General features: G+C 51.6%; 5 protein-coding genes across 5 annotated transcripts; 3 read left to right on the top strand and 2 right to left on the bottom strand.

The window, feature by feature from the left end:
- Positions 1-180: 180 nt before the first annotated feature.
- Positions 181-1,547, bottom strand: M431DRAFT_352623 (hypothetical protein). Its single transcript, XM_024914492.1, has 3 exons — positions 1,324-1,547; positions 1,120-1,231; positions 181-1,046 (listed from the first exon to the last, which is right to left on the bottom strand). Exons 1-3 carry the CDS (start codon positions 1,359-1,361, stop codon positions 387-389), a joined length of 810 nt encoding a protein of 269 aa, XP_024777581.1. The 5' UTR covers positions 1,362-1,547; the 3' UTR covers positions 181-386.
- Positions 1,548-2,289: 742 nt separating this feature from the next.
- M431DRAFT_78612 (hypothetical protein) lies at positions 2,290-3,630 on the top strand (the record flags this gene model as incomplete). Its single annotated transcript, XM_024922721.1, has 2 exons — positions 2,290-3,194; positions 3,258-3,630. 2 exons carry the CDS (start codon positions 2,290-2,292, stop codon positions 3,628-3,630), a joined length of 1,278 nt encoding a protein of 425 aa, XP_024777580.1.
- A 315-nt stretch (positions 3,631-3,945) lies between these two features.
- On the bottom strand, positions 3,946-5,093 carry M431DRAFT_517520 (hypothetical protein). Its single transcript, XM_024920332.1, has 2 exons — positions 4,629-5,093; positions 3,946-4,529 (listed from the first exon to the last, which is right to left on the bottom strand). Exons 1-2 carry the CDS (start codon positions 4,947-4,949, stop codon positions 4,056-4,058), a joined length of 795 nt encoding a protein of 264 aa, XP_024777579.1. The 5' UTR covers positions 4,950-5,093; the 3' UTR covers positions 3,946-4,055.
- A 1,133-nt stretch (positions 5,094-6,226) lies between these two features.
- On the top strand, positions 6,227-9,102 carry M431DRAFT_505458 (hypothetical protein). The gene is made up of 7 exons (XM_024918642.1): positions 6,227-6,812; positions 6,887-6,986; positions 7,052-7,215; positions 7,296-7,666; positions 7,760-7,792; positions 7,871-8,001; positions 8,081-9,102. The coding sequence occupies exons 1-7, from the start codon at positions 6,446-6,448 to the stop codon at positions 8,910-8,912; spliced, it is 1,998 nt and encodes a 665-aa protein (XP_024777578.1). The 5' UTR covers positions 6,227-6,445; the 3' UTR covers positions 8,913-9,102.
- A 2,274-nt stretch (positions 9,103-11,376) lies between these two features.
- M431DRAFT_78790 (hypothetical protein) lies at positions 11,377-13,791 on the top strand (the record flags this gene model as incomplete). Its single annotated transcript, XM_024922746.1, has 10 exons — positions 11,377-11,884; positions 12,036-12,081; positions 12,161-12,241; positions 12,293-12,328; positions 12,412-12,477; positions 12,552-12,750; positions 12,847-13,083; positions 13,182-13,362; positions 13,497-13,537; positions 13,594-13,791. The coding sequence occupies 10 exons, from the start codon at positions 11,377-11,379 to the stop codon at positions 13,789-13,791; spliced, it is 1,593 nt and encodes a 530-aa protein (XP_024777577.1).
- Positions 13,792-15,204: the final 1,413 nt, after the last annotated feature.

Here is a 15,204-nt window from a genome sequence, read left to right as displayed (position 1 = left end):
GATAAACCGTACAAAGGGAATGCTTGGACGGTTCAGGACTGCAAACAAGCAAGCCCTGCATTTGCTTAATTATTATTTGTTTATTTTCTTGCTTCTTTGGACAGCTTTCAGGAAAAAATCATCATTGCATGTGAGGTATTTGATGTATGGTATAGAATGGTTTGGTTTTCAGCAAAACGATATAACGTTATATATCCATAGACAGGTTTACAATTACGTCATGGAACGGGAGTAATATCATGATTAGGTATCTTTCTTTCTTTTTGTTATTATTCCTTCATTCATGCCAAGTTTGACCATTTGTGCTGTCCCAAGCAGCCTCTAGTGATACATGATCTAAACTCTTCTCCCGCAGCCCCTCTAGTTCATCAGTGCCTCCTTGTCGTCTAGCTGTCAACCTCCATTCCCTCGCCCGCGGCGGCATCTCCCTCTCCCTCTCCTTCGCCTCCTTGGCTCTCGCTGGCACTCTCGATCCACGACTTGACCTCGAAGCCGTCGTATAGTTTAAAGGGCTCGATGCTTGATCGGCCGTTGGGGCCCTCTTTCAGGCCCACCAATCCCACTGATGTATTCTCGACCGTCAGCTCCTTGTCCTGTACCAAGCTCTCCTTGAGCGCTCTCAAGCCGTGCTTGACCAGTTCTTCCTTTGAGCAGTCGGCAAACGACTCAATGTTCCGCTCCAAATATGTCCGGGCCATCTGGCTTCGCGCGCCAATAGCAAACGCAACCATCTCCTCCGTCATACCCGATGGCTGGAACTCGAACAGGTGGGGGCCGTTCTCGTCGACGCCAGCTACCAGCAGCCCAATGCCGTACGGCCTCTTGCCGTAGACCTGAGTGTTGATCTGTGCCTTTTCGCCAATCATGCCGACCAGTGTGTGTATGGGGATCGGGCGGCCGTAGGTGAGGCGGTGGCCCAGGGACTGCTGCTTCATGAAGTTGGACAGGACGCGGGCATCTGATGTGAGGCCGGCGATGGCAATGGCGGTGTGTTCGTCAATCTCGAAAAGCTTCTTCTGGTACGACGACAGTTCCTCTGCGTTTCGCTATTTGGTGCCACGCGGGCCAAGGTCAGCCTTGGTTCTGGGTGTATATGCTGAGGGGTAGATGCAAACTTGCCTTGACGGCAAACAGGCCGACGTGTGTTTTGCTGGCAATTCCGACCACCACTGATCCCTGCTTCACGGCCTCGCCCGCATATTCGATCTGGAAGATGCGGCCTTGCGGCGAGCTAGAGACGAATGTCATGTCAGCTATGGCGAGCTTGGAGCTACGAGGCGACGGCAGCTGGAGGGGCTCCAGCCAGTCGGGCAGACCACATACAAGGTGACGGAATCGTTATCGTAGTTGTTCCTGAACATGGTGATTCACTGCGGTCGGGGAAAGTCTCGGAGGGGAGAAAGAAGCGAGTTTTGTGTTGTAACGGCGCGGCGACGAAGGAAAGATGCCGTTTGGTGCTGCGATATGGCTGATGAGGGAAACGCATCCAGGCAACCTAAGCTTCGTCGCCTTGCTGTGGCTGGAGAGTCGGACGCCACCCACTGCAAGCACTCTTCAGCCACAGTCAACCAAGCTGTGGTCATTGGATGAGTCAGTAATTCTTGAGACCTTGCTAGCACGCTCCACTGCGAAGAAATCGAACAGCATCAGAGTCCGTTCCTGAATCTCAAAAGCAGCTGTCATTGCAGCTTGCAGTCAATGTGTCGAGTGAAATTTCTAGTTATCATGGGCAATTCAACTATGAATAGCGAAACTCACCTCAATTGACCCCCAAAAACAAGCCCAATTCATCAGTACTACCTTACTTGGACTATGGCACTGTAGCATCATACTTACCTTAGTAGTTAGTAGGTAGACAGAATTAATTACTGTGACGCCAGCTTATTGCTAAAGGCATAATAAAACGCCAACAAAAACGCAACATGTGCTTTTTCTACGAGAGCGGCCAGTGCGAAGTCGGACAGCATCGATGCAAGATCTATCTCATCCCCAGGCTCCGACACATTATGTAAACTCACCCTTGACTCACTTCACTTGAAACTCGGATCTAGTCCAGTTTCTTCACAACTCGCATCGTTGTCGGTGCCATTGAGCTTGTTTTCGCCGTTGTTCTTCTCGTGACTCACTTACGGCCGCATTTTTTTTTTTTTTTTTTTTGTCGGCTTATAAGAACCAGAAACGTCCAAGTAAAATATCACCGAACATCGCCCAAGTTTACACTCGATAAGCCACTCACTCATTCACTCAAACTTGGTTCTCTGCTCATCACAACTCAACCCAAAAGCAAAAATGCCTGCCAGAGAGGACATCACATATTTCGGTGCCGGCCCGGCTCTACTTCCTACAGAAACACTGGAGAGGGCCGCCCAAGCATTGGTTAACTTTAACGAGACTGGACTCGGACTTGCTGAACACTCGCATCGCTCCGAGATTGCCAACACCATCATCAACGAGGCCAAGGCTGATTTGGCCACGTTCCTCGACATCCCCGATGACTATGAGATTCTCTTTATGCAGGGAGGCGGCACGGGCGGGTTCGCCAGCACGGCGTACAACATGGTAGGCACATGGGTCGCCAACAAGCAAGCAGAGATCTCCTCACAGCCCGGACAGAACAACTCCGAACAGACGCAGCTTTTGAACGACGCAGTTAATAATGATCTCAAGTTAGACTACATCGTCACCGGCAGCTGGTCAGCCAAGGCGGCGGCCGAAGCGGCGAGACTGTTTGGCCAAGACAAAGTCAATATCGTCGCTGATGCCAAACTCAGCAACAACGGCAAGTTTGGCATCATTCCCGATGAGAGCACCTGGAAGCTTTCCAAGAATGCTGCTTTAGTTTACTACTGCGACAACGAAACAGTCGACGGAGTGGAATTTGCCGGGTTCCCCAAGATTCTGGCTCCCGGCCCTGACGGCAAAGGCCCCATTGTCGTGGCTGACATGTCCTCAAATATCCTCTCGCGAAAGGTTGACGTCAAGAACTTCTCCGTCATCTTCTTCGGTGCCCAGAAGAACCTAGGATCTACCGGCATCACCGTCGTCATCATCAAGAAGAGCCTCATTGCCCCCATCACTAAACAACCCTCGGCGCAAACGATGAGACAGCTGGGTCTCCCTATTCCCCCCATCATCTTGCAATACGACACCATTGCTCAGAACAACAGCTTGTACAACACGCTCAGCATCTTCGAGTAAGCCATCTCTCTGCCAAGACAAGTCATCTCTACATACTAACTCTTATTCCCCTCTTCAAGTGTCTACATCGCCGGCCAAGTCCTGAAGAGGGCTCTCGCCAACTTCCCAGACAATGTCAGCGGCCAGGAGAAGCTCTCCAAGCAAAAGGCCCAGCTCATCTACAACGCTCTGGACTCCCACCCCGACGCATACCGCGTCGTGCCCGACAAGTCGGTGCGTTCCAGAATGAACATTTGCTTCAGGGTGACCAAGGGCGGCGACATCGATGCTGCTGAAAAGGACTTCTTGAAGCAATCCACTGCTCTGGGCCTCACCGGCCTCAAGGGACATCGTAGCGTGGGCGGAATCCGCGCCTCAAACTACAACTCGATTACTTTGGAGGGAGCGCAGAAACTAGCCCAGTTTCTTATTGATTTTGCAAAGACTTCTTGAGCGTCATGTATTTGCGTCTTGGGCAGTGATTAGCTGGATTAGGTGATGGGCGTTTTTATGACATGTACTATATGCTTGTGTGTATATGTGCATGTATGGAGGTATGGGTTTGCATCAACTGGGATATATGGTTGTCGAATTTTCAACATGTCCGACCATGAGGATATTAGTATTTGGCGAGATTGTAAAAGTTCAGATAAAACACAGGCGTGTCAATAGGAGGCATCGAGCTATGAGAATCTCAGCAATAAAACACAGACATGTCTATAATCATCACTGGGTACGGTAATGAGATGATGATACAAATACCTGGTTGACTCGATCAAAGACGTGGTATTCACTAGGTAGTTAATTATGCATTCTGTATCCCTTTGGTATCGTATCGTAAACGCTCAGCCATCCGCTCCATAAACACCCCCAAAACTTTAGAGCGCAAGTTCATCAATCTCCATACTATCGCGCACCTCCCTGTTCCTAGACACAATCTTCATTCGCGGTGCATCCCCATTCGCACTCCCATTTGTCTCTCCATTAGCACTCCCATTTGCCTTCTTCTCAGGCAAATCTCTCCGAATCTTCATTTCCTCGGGAATCTCAACACCCCACTCCTCCTCCAGCTTACCCATCAGATACTGGTCGAAATCACCCGCCTTCCTCCTCTCATGCGCACTCCACGCCTCCGCAAGCCACTCCGGATCGTGACGGCCCTCCGCAATGTTCTCCGTGTACGCGGCGCAGTCGTAGCGGAAGCTGTCGTCGTTCATCAACGACGCAAAGTTAGGTCGCGCGTCTTCCGTTCCAGCGTCAAGGATGTGGCCCTTGTCCGGGAAGAGAGCCAGGATTTCCGCCTTGTCATCTTGGTCCAGAGCCGACCATGCCATGGGGTTACATAGGATGCTCTGCTCATTCAGTTAGACGTTGAATTTTCTCGTAACTTCTCAAGAGGATGAAACCCCGGTGAAGCTGCATCTGGACAAGAAGGGGGAGGCTGGACAAACTCTCAAATTCGCCGAGGCTAGAGGCGACCCTGAGCACTTTAGCAAGCCTTCAATATCCCATTCAGCCTTCTTTGGCACTTTCGCTTTCTTTTTCGCTGGAGTGCTCCTCTTTGGCTGTTGCGGGATTGGTTTGGAGTCGTCATTGGATGGTGTTCCGAAGCGCTTGGGAGCAGTGACGTTGCGCCGCGGTCGCACCGGCGTGAATGGCGGCTCAAAATCATCAGATTTAAGCGAGGAGAGTGGTGATGAAGACGCGATTTCGGTCTTGGTGGGCTCTGGTTTTGTGTCGGGATCAGCCGACGCTGAATCTGCTGTCGACATTGTGTGGTTTTGGCTGGGATGAGGTTGTGATACTGCTAAGTCGAGTTGTCACCCAGGTGATATTGAGATGATTTGTGGAAGTTAAAGATGTCAACATGGCGTTAAATGTACATGTTTTATTTGATCTAAAGTCACTCGGTCCTGCTTCAATTATTTAACAGGACGCAATTGATTTTAAGAACTTTATGTTAAATCATTCTGGGAGATGTCTAGGCGATACTTTCTTAGCCCACGACAGCGAAATCCGGCTCTAGGGTAGCATATTATGCGTGTGTGCATGCTTGTAACCAGAAGGTTTGAAGCGAAGCATTCGTTGGTCTTGGAGGGTTCATTGAGGTTTAATTTCGGGCTAGCAACTAGACAAATTGATGATATATACTCGTATTAGAGTCTATTTTCTGACTACTTGTTTAACTGCATACTATATGCATCTCTAGAGTTTACTGCCGACACTCTCACATCCATGTCCAATATGGCGAGCAATATACTCAATACAGCCCATTGCAATCATTACCACACATTCACTTTAATCACTGCCACATTCCTAAGCCCGCAACTCAAGCAATAGTACAACATCCACAGTCTCACAACAAACAGTTCTAACTGGGTGTCATACACTATCACACCTCGATACCTCCAAAACCCATCTTTTTCGAGCTCCTAGTTAAGCACCTACTCATCCATTTTAACACCCACCCACTCGAGTCATTCCTAGATCAAATCCTATCCTCGGACCAAATCCTATCTGCCGGGTTCCGTTTCTCCAACATCGATACAAAGTGACTCTGCAAAATACATCCATCCATACATGCAGACATTATCCTTTGAATTTAGCCGGCAAACTCCAGGCCCCATCAACAATGATCGACCGTCATGCAGGGTTCAAGGAACTGCTAGCTGCCTTGTAGACCCTCATGTACCGAAGTTGAGCATGCACATCTTTACTGCCGTCTGCCGTCCTGCCGTGGTCTTTTCAACCCATCTAATAGATGCAAAATTTACCCCAAAACAGAGAGAAGAAGAAAGGAGACATAACTAAACACGTCATATACCCGCTGGAATTACCCCACCATTCATTCAACCATCAGAGACGGGAGCAATTGACAAAAGTTATCCCTCCAACGATACAATACTTGTACTGTAGCTCTCGCTTGGCTTCTCCTCTTCCTCTTGTCCATTCTCCACACAAACCCCATCTTGCCCCTCACTCGCGATGCCGCAGTCGCAGTCTGATATCACCCAGAGCAGCTCGGCTCAATCAAATCCGAAAAAAATAATAGTCTAGAGCTTGCATGGCTTGCACACCACTTTGTCCAAGCATTAGCTCTTTAGTGCCTTTTTGTCTGCCGGAGAAAGCTCATGATGCTTACCTTTGTAGCGTGAAATAAAATAAAGCTTCCCCAAACCTCCATGTACGCAGCGTCAAGATAGTTGAACCACATACAACATTGAGCGAAACACAATCATAGTAGCAAACTCGCTCAACCAATCTCAAAATGGCTCCCCTCACGCTTGGTTACAATGACAAGCATCCCTTTGCCCAAGTCCCCATTACAGATCGCGCCTCAGTCCAGGAGCTTCTCCGGACGCTGCTTGACCCTCTCGAGCCTTTCTTCTCACCCCAAAAGGCCCGCGTCAAGTGCCCTGGAGCTACGGCCGTCAGATTCGACCAGACCGCGTCCGAAGTAGAAGGCTTCTTCCGTCCAATCTGGGGTCTGGCGTGCCTCTTGGCCGGGGGTGGCCAGTATCGGGGCACTGACTGGTGGGTTCAGGGGATCAAGGCCGGCACTGACCCAGAAAGCCCCGAGTATTGGGGATATCCTCGTGATAATGACCAACGCATGGTTGAGATGTGCCCTTTTGGTAATTCATGTGACTGTTGATATTGGAAGTTGATTGCTGAAAATAACGGAAGCTGATTGCATCATCTTGTATAGGATTCGCGCTGGCCGTCGCACCAGAGTTATGGAACGGTCTTTCGGAAAAGGAGCGAGTCAATGTCGAGAATTGGCTTGGAAACTCTATCAATGAGAAAAAGTCTGATCAGTCCTTGCAAGAAATCATACTGTAAATATCCTTCACTCACTGACAAAGTCTCACAGCATGCCCAACACCAACTGGCTCTGGTTCCGCGTCTTCGCCAACCTAGGACTCAAACAAAACGGAGCCAAATACTCAGAGGAACGGCTCGAGAGCGACATCAAGCACCTCGATACCTTCTACCGAGGAGATGGCTGGTCCAACGACGGTCCTGAGGGCATTCATCGTTAGTCTACTCCTCTCCCACTTTGCTTTTCCCTTAGACTTCTCTTTCCCCTAATACTCACGCCTTTTGTTATTCCGCAGAAATGGATTATTATTCCTCCAGCTTCGCCATCCACTTCCTCCAGCTCCTCTACGCCAAGCTCGCCGCCAAGGCTGATCCGTCTCGTGCAAAGGAGTTCAAGCACCGCGCTGAGATCGCCGCCCTCGACCTCGTCCACTATCATGACGAGCTCGGCCGAGCCATCCCGTTTGGCCGTAGTCTAGTCTACCGCTTCGCCATGGTCGCCTTTTGGGGCGCCCTGGCCTACGCAGACGTCGAGCTGCCGGCTCCCCTAACGTGGGGCATGGTCAAGGGAATTGTCCTCCGCAATTTCAGGTGGTGGCAGACACAGGGTGACATCTGGACGTCGAGTGGGACGCTGTCTCTCGGGTTTTCGTACCCGAGCATGTATGTACGTGTGATGATCACGATGGCTACTCATGCAGGTTCCATATTGTTTCCGATGCTAGATCGCTGACCCTTATTTCACGTGAAACACTTGCAGATTACCGAGAATTACAATAGCCCTGGAAGTCCTGTGAGTAGCATTGATGCAACCCCCTATCTCGGCATCATCCAGAGAGGCATCGTACTAACTGTACGGGACAATGATCAGTATTGGTCATGTTTAGCTTTCATCTGCCTGGCCGTTCCAGAGCAACATCCATTCTGGACATCAGAGGAGGAGCCAATCAGCCCCCAGATCCCCAAAATCAAGGCAATTCGGCATCCAGGTCACATTACCAGGTGAGAGCAGCCTCATTTACCCACCAATGGGAAGGCTAGAAACGTTCTGCTGACCGTGCAATTCTAATCGTTGTTAAAGTTACCTGGGCGGACATTGTATGCTCCTCTCTTCGGGCCAAGCTTGCGGTTATCCAATGAAGGCCACCCACGCCAAATATGGAGGGTTCGCATACAGCAGCGCCTTTGGATACTCCGTGCCCTCCGGGCTCTTCTCCTTGGAGCAATATGCCTTGGCATCGCAGCTGGGGCTATCGGATGATGGCGGCGAATATTGGAAGACGAGGAGGCTCTCCGAGTATGCCGCTATTGAAGAGCGAGACGGCCAGCCCATCCTCGTTTCGGTCTGGAAGCCTTTTGCCGATGTCAAGATCAAGACATTATTGGTGCCCCCTGTTGGAAGCACGCCAAACTGGCATCTGCGGGTACATCACATCCAAGCTGGTCGAGAGGTCATGACCGCGGATGGCGCCTTTGCCATCCGCAACGTCAACTCCGAGAACGGAAGATACTTGGATCTATACGATGAATCAAAGGGCGAGGGAACAAGCCCCAAGATCATTGGCAACTATGATACCAACACACCGGCTGGCTGGAATACGGGGCTCAACGGTGCCTTTGCGGCGGCCCTGGACAGAGGAGCTGTTGGCATCAAGGCTCTAGAACCACACGGCCAACGACAGGCCATGCTTGTGAATGCTGATCCCAACACAAATCTCATGGAGAGTCGGACAACAATACCGACCTTGCAGCACAAGATCCCCCAGGGCCAAGGGGTGTGGTACGTTTCTGCAGTCTATGCCAAACCAGCGGGCACTGGCGTCCCCAAAGAGAGCTATCTAGATGGGTGGAAGAGTCCTCCCACGATCCCCAACTGGCTAGTCTTGGAGATGGCAGCAGATGGCGGGATGTAACAGTGTAGGCGACCGAGCTTGCCGCATGAGCTTGCCGCATGTGTTTGCGATCATCTCTTTGACCCAACGTTCTTCCCACTCTTTAGTGGCGGGGAGACGATGTCGGTCACAAGTCAACGAGGCTAAGGGATTTTGCCTAAAGAGAACATGGCAAATAGACGTAGAAATAAACTTACATGTACTATATTGTACCAGCAGCCTTATCCCACAAACCGTAGCCTGTAGCGCAAGCCACCAACGGAGAGGTGAGGTGAAGTACGCGTGTGTACGGTATGAATGTACATGTAACCTGCCGTACGCGAGTAATAGCGCTTCTGCGCAGATCGGAGCCGTCAAGCACGGAGCGATTGATGAATGAATTTCCATGAATCCCAGCAGTTCAAGTAGACTCCACCCGGGAGCAGCCCGCTTGACGGCATGCCTCTATTAGGCATTCGAGGCGAAGGACTGCTGCCGTCAACCTTCCCCACGAGTGGTCGTTTAGCTGACCAGGGTGCCTGGTTGGCTGGCACATGGTTGCAACATCAAAAGATGGATGCTCTGTGTCTGACATACCTACTCGTATGCCTGTACGAGCCCTGAGAGCTAGGATTCGTTGGACCGCCATGTCGTGGCCGAGACTCTCCTGTCCAGAGGGCTGTGGCGGCCAGCTAGCAGCAAAAAAAAATCCTCGAAACAAAGGGCCCCAATCCCAGCTGATGCTAACAATAGCGCATCTCGATGGCTTGGCGCCACAACTCAGAAATGCGGAGAGATCTGGAGAAGGCAAATAGTGCTATAACATATCGCTGCGGAGCAAAGCAGAGGGAAAAAAAGAAGAAGCCCAAAAGATGGATTCAATGTTCCGCCTCCACGAACCCCACCTCCTCGGCCCCACAAGCGGTTAAAAGAAAGGGGCCCCTGTATGCTTAAGTGCTTGAAGACGAAACGGGGAAACATGGCTGTGACTTGTGTGATTCTCAATACCTGTATCTGCCGAAATCCCGCGCCTCGATGTTGGCGGACTGGGGTGATAATCCGGGGGAGGGGATGCCACTTCCCCATGCCTTGCAAGACCATCGCACCGCTGGAGACTGGAATTTGAATTGTAGAGTAATCGTGGCCGTGTTGGGTCAGAGATGCCCTTTGCCCGTCATCACGAGATGTAAATCCATCGTTCTTGGCAGCCAGACATCCGCTCATTGGCGGGACTTGATTCTTCCGCAGGGGAGATTTTCCTCAATGCAGAGCCGAAGCCATAACCCCGGCCCGTGTCTGTGCACTAAGATAATCGGCGCTCCACGGCGGGTGAAGCAGCGCCTTAGCTGAAAGGCAAAACCTGGCCTCAAAGCTCTGGACATGTGCTAAAGATTGGTAGCCCATGTACGAAATCCAGGGCTTCTTTGTTGGTAGAGACGCTGCGACGTCGGTGGTGTTGCGTCGCGCAACTTGCCGTACTCCGTAGACTATCAGCTAAAATTGCAAATCTGCTGGCATCCCGTCCTGTCAACGGTGAAAAAAAGACGCGCCTCTTACCAGCGGATCGCTGGAACCGGTTGATCAGTACATTGGGTAGCCGAACAAGGAACATGGGCGAAAGCAAAAAGGGCCGACAAAAGGGCGCCCCAACCAAAAGAGTGACAGTCTGTCTCCTCATGCTTCCCCGGAGAGGCTGTGAACAATACGTCGTTCGTTGCAAACAACAGAGCTCTGTATAGGCCACGAATAATGACGAATGGTTCTTTGTGATGTCCATGTGCAAGAGGGTCGATTTGCTGATGATCGATGTTGTCGTCTCATGCCTGCTGTGAAGCCCCATGCAGCTTGCAGTTGAGCCACCCTCTACGGCTAATATCATGCATCTCAGTGTCGCCTGTCACAGGAATCCGTATTTCATCCCACATACATACGGATGCCATGAAGAACAGTACTGTATGATGTAGAACCAACCATCAGATCATCGTTGCTCTCCACCTGGTGCTTGTTAGCCAAGAGCTCCGAGGTGTCCACTCCCCCAGCCAGCTGGCTTCAAAGTCTGGGGAATTTTAGCCCGGTGGTTTCACTCGTCTGATTGTTCCGCGCATCTGGGGGGGCCGCTCTAGCTCGCTCCTTTCGCTTGCATTTGCACTTTGAGCATGTTCCTCTTGGGTGCGACAAGGGTCCTGCTCGACAGCCCAAGAAGCGGGTCGTCGTCTCAGCAAAATAGTACATATCAGCGTCGCAGGACCTCGTCCACCTCCGTTCTCTCTTCCCTTGTCGCTCTGTCCGTCTCCTTGATTAAGCCTCTCAGACTTGACTCAGGAGCCGTCCATTCAATTCGTTGCCCCAAGGCGAGACCGGATCCTCGAGTCTTGCATAGGGTAGAGCACTTCTTGTCATCACGAAGTGCTTGTTGCCTGTCACTCCACGCTCAAACATTGCCGACAACTGCCGGGGCGGCTCCATACACCAGCATAAGCCAGGTCGACTCTAATACGCCACCACCATGGGCGTAACCGCCAAGTTCCTGCGCGCCATCGTGCGCAACGATGCTATGCGCAGCGATCCTGACGAAATCTATGGATGGCGCGTCTTCACCCTTGTCTTCTCCGCCTGCTTCGGCGGCATGCTGTTCGGCTGGGACACGGGCTCCATCGGTGGCATCCTGACCATGCCCGACTTTCAGGAGAAGTTCAACTACGCTCACAGCTCGACCAAGGCAAAGTCCAACATGAACCAGAACATTGTCTCGACGCTGCAGGCAGGATGTTTCGCCGCGTGCTTCTTCACCAGCTGGATCACCGATCGATATGGCCGCCGAGCTGCCCTGATGGGCTCTGGATTCCTGACCATCATCGGCATCATCTTCCAGGCTGCATCTGCCGCCAAGGGCACGATTGCTGTCATGTATGTCGGTAGATTTATTGCTGGTCTGGGCATCGGAGCTGCATCTGCATTGACTCCGTTGTATGTCTCTGAGTGCGCTCCTCGTGCCATCCGAGGTGGTTTGACAGGTAAGAATATACAAGAAGCAAGAAGCAAGAAGCTTGGAGCTTGAGCTCTGCTCTCGCCTCGGCCTCAGGCATCGACCCCCCTCCCCCTCTGCCACCGCCTTATGGCAGTAAACAATAGGAACCCCATACTGATATTGGCCTTGCTGTATAGCCTTTTATCAATTGTTTAACGTCTTCGGCATCATGCTTGCTTTCTGGTACGTAAACAACCCCAACCCAGCCCAGTCCATTGTTGGCTTCTAGAACATAATCATCTTACACAACATCCACTCTTAGGGTTAACTACGGATGCTTGTTGCACGTCCCAGCCCCTGCAATCTACGTTGTCCCTTTGACCTTGCAAGCTCTGCCTGCCGTGTAAGTCAGCTACATGAGTCGTACCCAGGCCGTTTTCTAACTGCCGAGAAGCTTCTTGATGGTTGGCATGTTTCTTTCTCCTGAGAGGTACGTAATCTCCCCGGCGGTCTATCCTATCTGGATCGCATCGACATCAAGAGCAACTCCAGAGAAGCTAACTCATGATTCAGTCCTCGATGGTGCGCCAGAAGAGACGATTGGGACCGGGCCAATCAGATTCTCATCAAGCTTCGTGGGTAAGGCAAACTGAGACTCTGAGCCGTGTGTTGCAAGGAATATCTGTCTGACTTTGGGGGTTGTGTGCGTGTAGTCTTCCCGCCGACTCGGAGTACGTCCAAAATGAGATCCAGGAGATGGCCGATCAACTCGAACATGAGAGGCGCCTGACCGGAGACGCCACCTTCAAGACACTCCTCAGGGAAATGTGGACGATTCCTGGCAACCGAAAGCGTGCCATCATTTCCGTGCTCCTCATGATCTTCCAGCAAATGACTGGTGTCAACGCCATCGTAAGACTTGATCCTTGAAGCCCTGTAGTTCCTATTGGGGAACCGATGGAGCGGGATGTTGCATTGCAGGGAACATGCTGATCGCGAACGACACAGAACTATTATGCTCCCCAAATCTTCGCTAACCTCGGAATGACTGGCAATGACTCGTCTTTATTCGCCACTGGAATATACGGCGTTGTCAAGACGGCTGCCTGCGCAGTTTTCCTCGTCTTTGTGGCAGATTCGCTTGGCCGACGCTGGAGTCTGTTGTGGACAGCTGCCGCTCAAGGCATCTTCCTCTACATTGTTGGCATCTATGGAAGGGTCCAACCCCCTGTTGCCGGACAGCCTGTAAGTCCCAATCCTGCATGCGAAGGCTTCCTGCTTCCGATTCCGATGCCACTCTTCGGAATTGTTGGCTGATAATCATGTCTTCGCCCCCTTTCTAGGTCACCGCTTTTGGATATGTTGCCATTACTTGCATCTATCTCTGGGCTGGGTCGTTCCAGTTTGGCTGGGGTCCCGTCTGTTGGATTCTGGTCAGCGAGATCCCCACTGCTCGGCTGCGTGCCATGAACGTGGCCATTGGCGCAGCCACTCAATGGCTCTTCAACTTTGTTTGCGCTCGATGTAAGTAGCCGTCCAGCCTCCCGCCCCCTTGTTCCTGATCCCCGATTGGCGCACCATTATCCCAGAGATATGCGCGCAGGATTGGAGGATCAGGATTAGGATTAATATTCAGCATTTACTGACTCTCTCGACAGCCGTTCTAACTATGCAGACCACTATGGGCAAGGCAGGCTATGTAAGCGGGAGACCTCATCTTAAAACTCTAACACTGATGTACTGACTCGCGACTAGGGCATGTTCTTCATGTTTGGCAGCTTCTGCTTCATCATGGGCATCTTCGTGTGGTTCTTCGTGCCCGAGACCAAGGGTCTTAGTCTGGAGAGAATGGACGAGCTGTTTGGCGTCACCGATCTGGTCAAGAAGATCGATGCTGAGCCCGAGGCCGGCCAGGCGGACAGCATTCGGGAGGAAGTCGAGATCAAGTCGTGAAGAATTCTCATGCTCTGTTTTAATGTGGCGCGCTTGACGCTCGGTTGTACGGACAGATGGAACGCCGGGTGGATGTAGGTAGCGCATTTGAATGATTCTTGTGTTGTCTTGGTTTCCCAGTTAGTGCATTGTCATCAGACGCTTATTTCTTAATCTGTTGCTCTTTGTCCCGTTTTGATGATTTGATGTGAGGCGTGGCTTGCTTGGGGAGGGTCCGGGGGAGCCAATCATCCATGCACATTCTTTCGTATGCGTTCCGAGTTTAGTGCGAGCATGGCATGGGCGGCGTGCCGAAGGAAGCGAAACGCGCGGATCCGGCCCTACAGAGTCACATCTGGTCATGATCAACTAATGGTTGGCTAAGAGCAGGATGCCACGATTTTGTCGCCACGATGCGCTAAAAGCCGCACTTGGGGCCTTAGCAGCCCTGCGAAACCTGCCTCATTCGCTGCAAACTTGCATAAATGATAACGAATCGTCAGCTTCTTGACTCGAGAGATTGCTTGTCCAAGGCGAAGCAAAAGAAGCGCATCTTGCCTCCGAAGTGAGTGCGAGTCAGTCAGCTGAACATTTTTAGTGACGCCTGCAACGCTTTAGCGGCGTCCCCAGCAACATGGTAAGGGCGGGGGGGCCCAGTTGTATTTACGAGTACAGTAGGGCCTGATCCCCCGGTGACAGCAATTTGGGCCAATCACGGGCTGCAGACGGCATTTTGGACGAGTGAGAATAGAGCAACTGCAGGGCTGGGCAATTCGGACTGCAGCAAGCGGCCGGAGAGACGCCTTAAGCTGATACTGTAGGTACCACCTAGTCCATGGCTGTAACAGGTATGTACCTCTTATGGAATGGAAGAGGAGAGTCGGGAGGGTGAGATTCGATGCACCTGCAGCTGCATAGAGTGCATATTGTTGCATTGCACCAGTACGAGAGTAGCTGGGAGCTGGACCTGTACCCGGACCCGGAGCAGATCGGTGATTAGCTTCAAGCAACTGATTCATATCGATTGCAATCGATCAATCAAACTTTGCAGCACCGTACCCGGACCGGAAGCCCTGGGCACTGTACAGGATCGTGCTCGTACACAGCAACGTGAGTTATCGTGAGTGGCAAACCCATCCCGGGAGGCACCGCGTGATTCCGCCATGATAATTACCACATCCGGACTGTCGATGCAAGGCTGACAAAAATCCAACCAACCTGGTCCGCTCCCCTAGCAGGAGCTGACCCAGACTAGTGGCTTAGACGTTTCGTTTGAGCGGTGCTCCGTCTTTGACTTTGGCCCCCCTGCAATGACAACTCAACACCAAAACTCGGCAGTTGTGTTTTGTCTTCTAGCAGTCGTCCACAATCACCACCATCAGCTGCCTCCGAGTCAGTTTTCAGACGACAGCAACCGCCGTCATTGTTCTATCA

This window comes from Trichoderma harzianum (genome assembly GCF_003025095.1).
Source record: "Trichoderma harzianum CBS 226.95 unplaced genomic scaffold M431scaffold_3, whole genome shotgun sequence".
Classification (NCBI taxonomy): domain Eukaryota; kingdom Fungi; phylum Ascomycota; class Sordariomycetes; order Hypocreales; family Hypocreaceae; genus Trichoderma; species Trichoderma harzianum.
The sequence above is the reverse complement of the archived record's forward strand: the minus strand, read 5'-3'. Positions and strand labels throughout refer to the sequence as shown.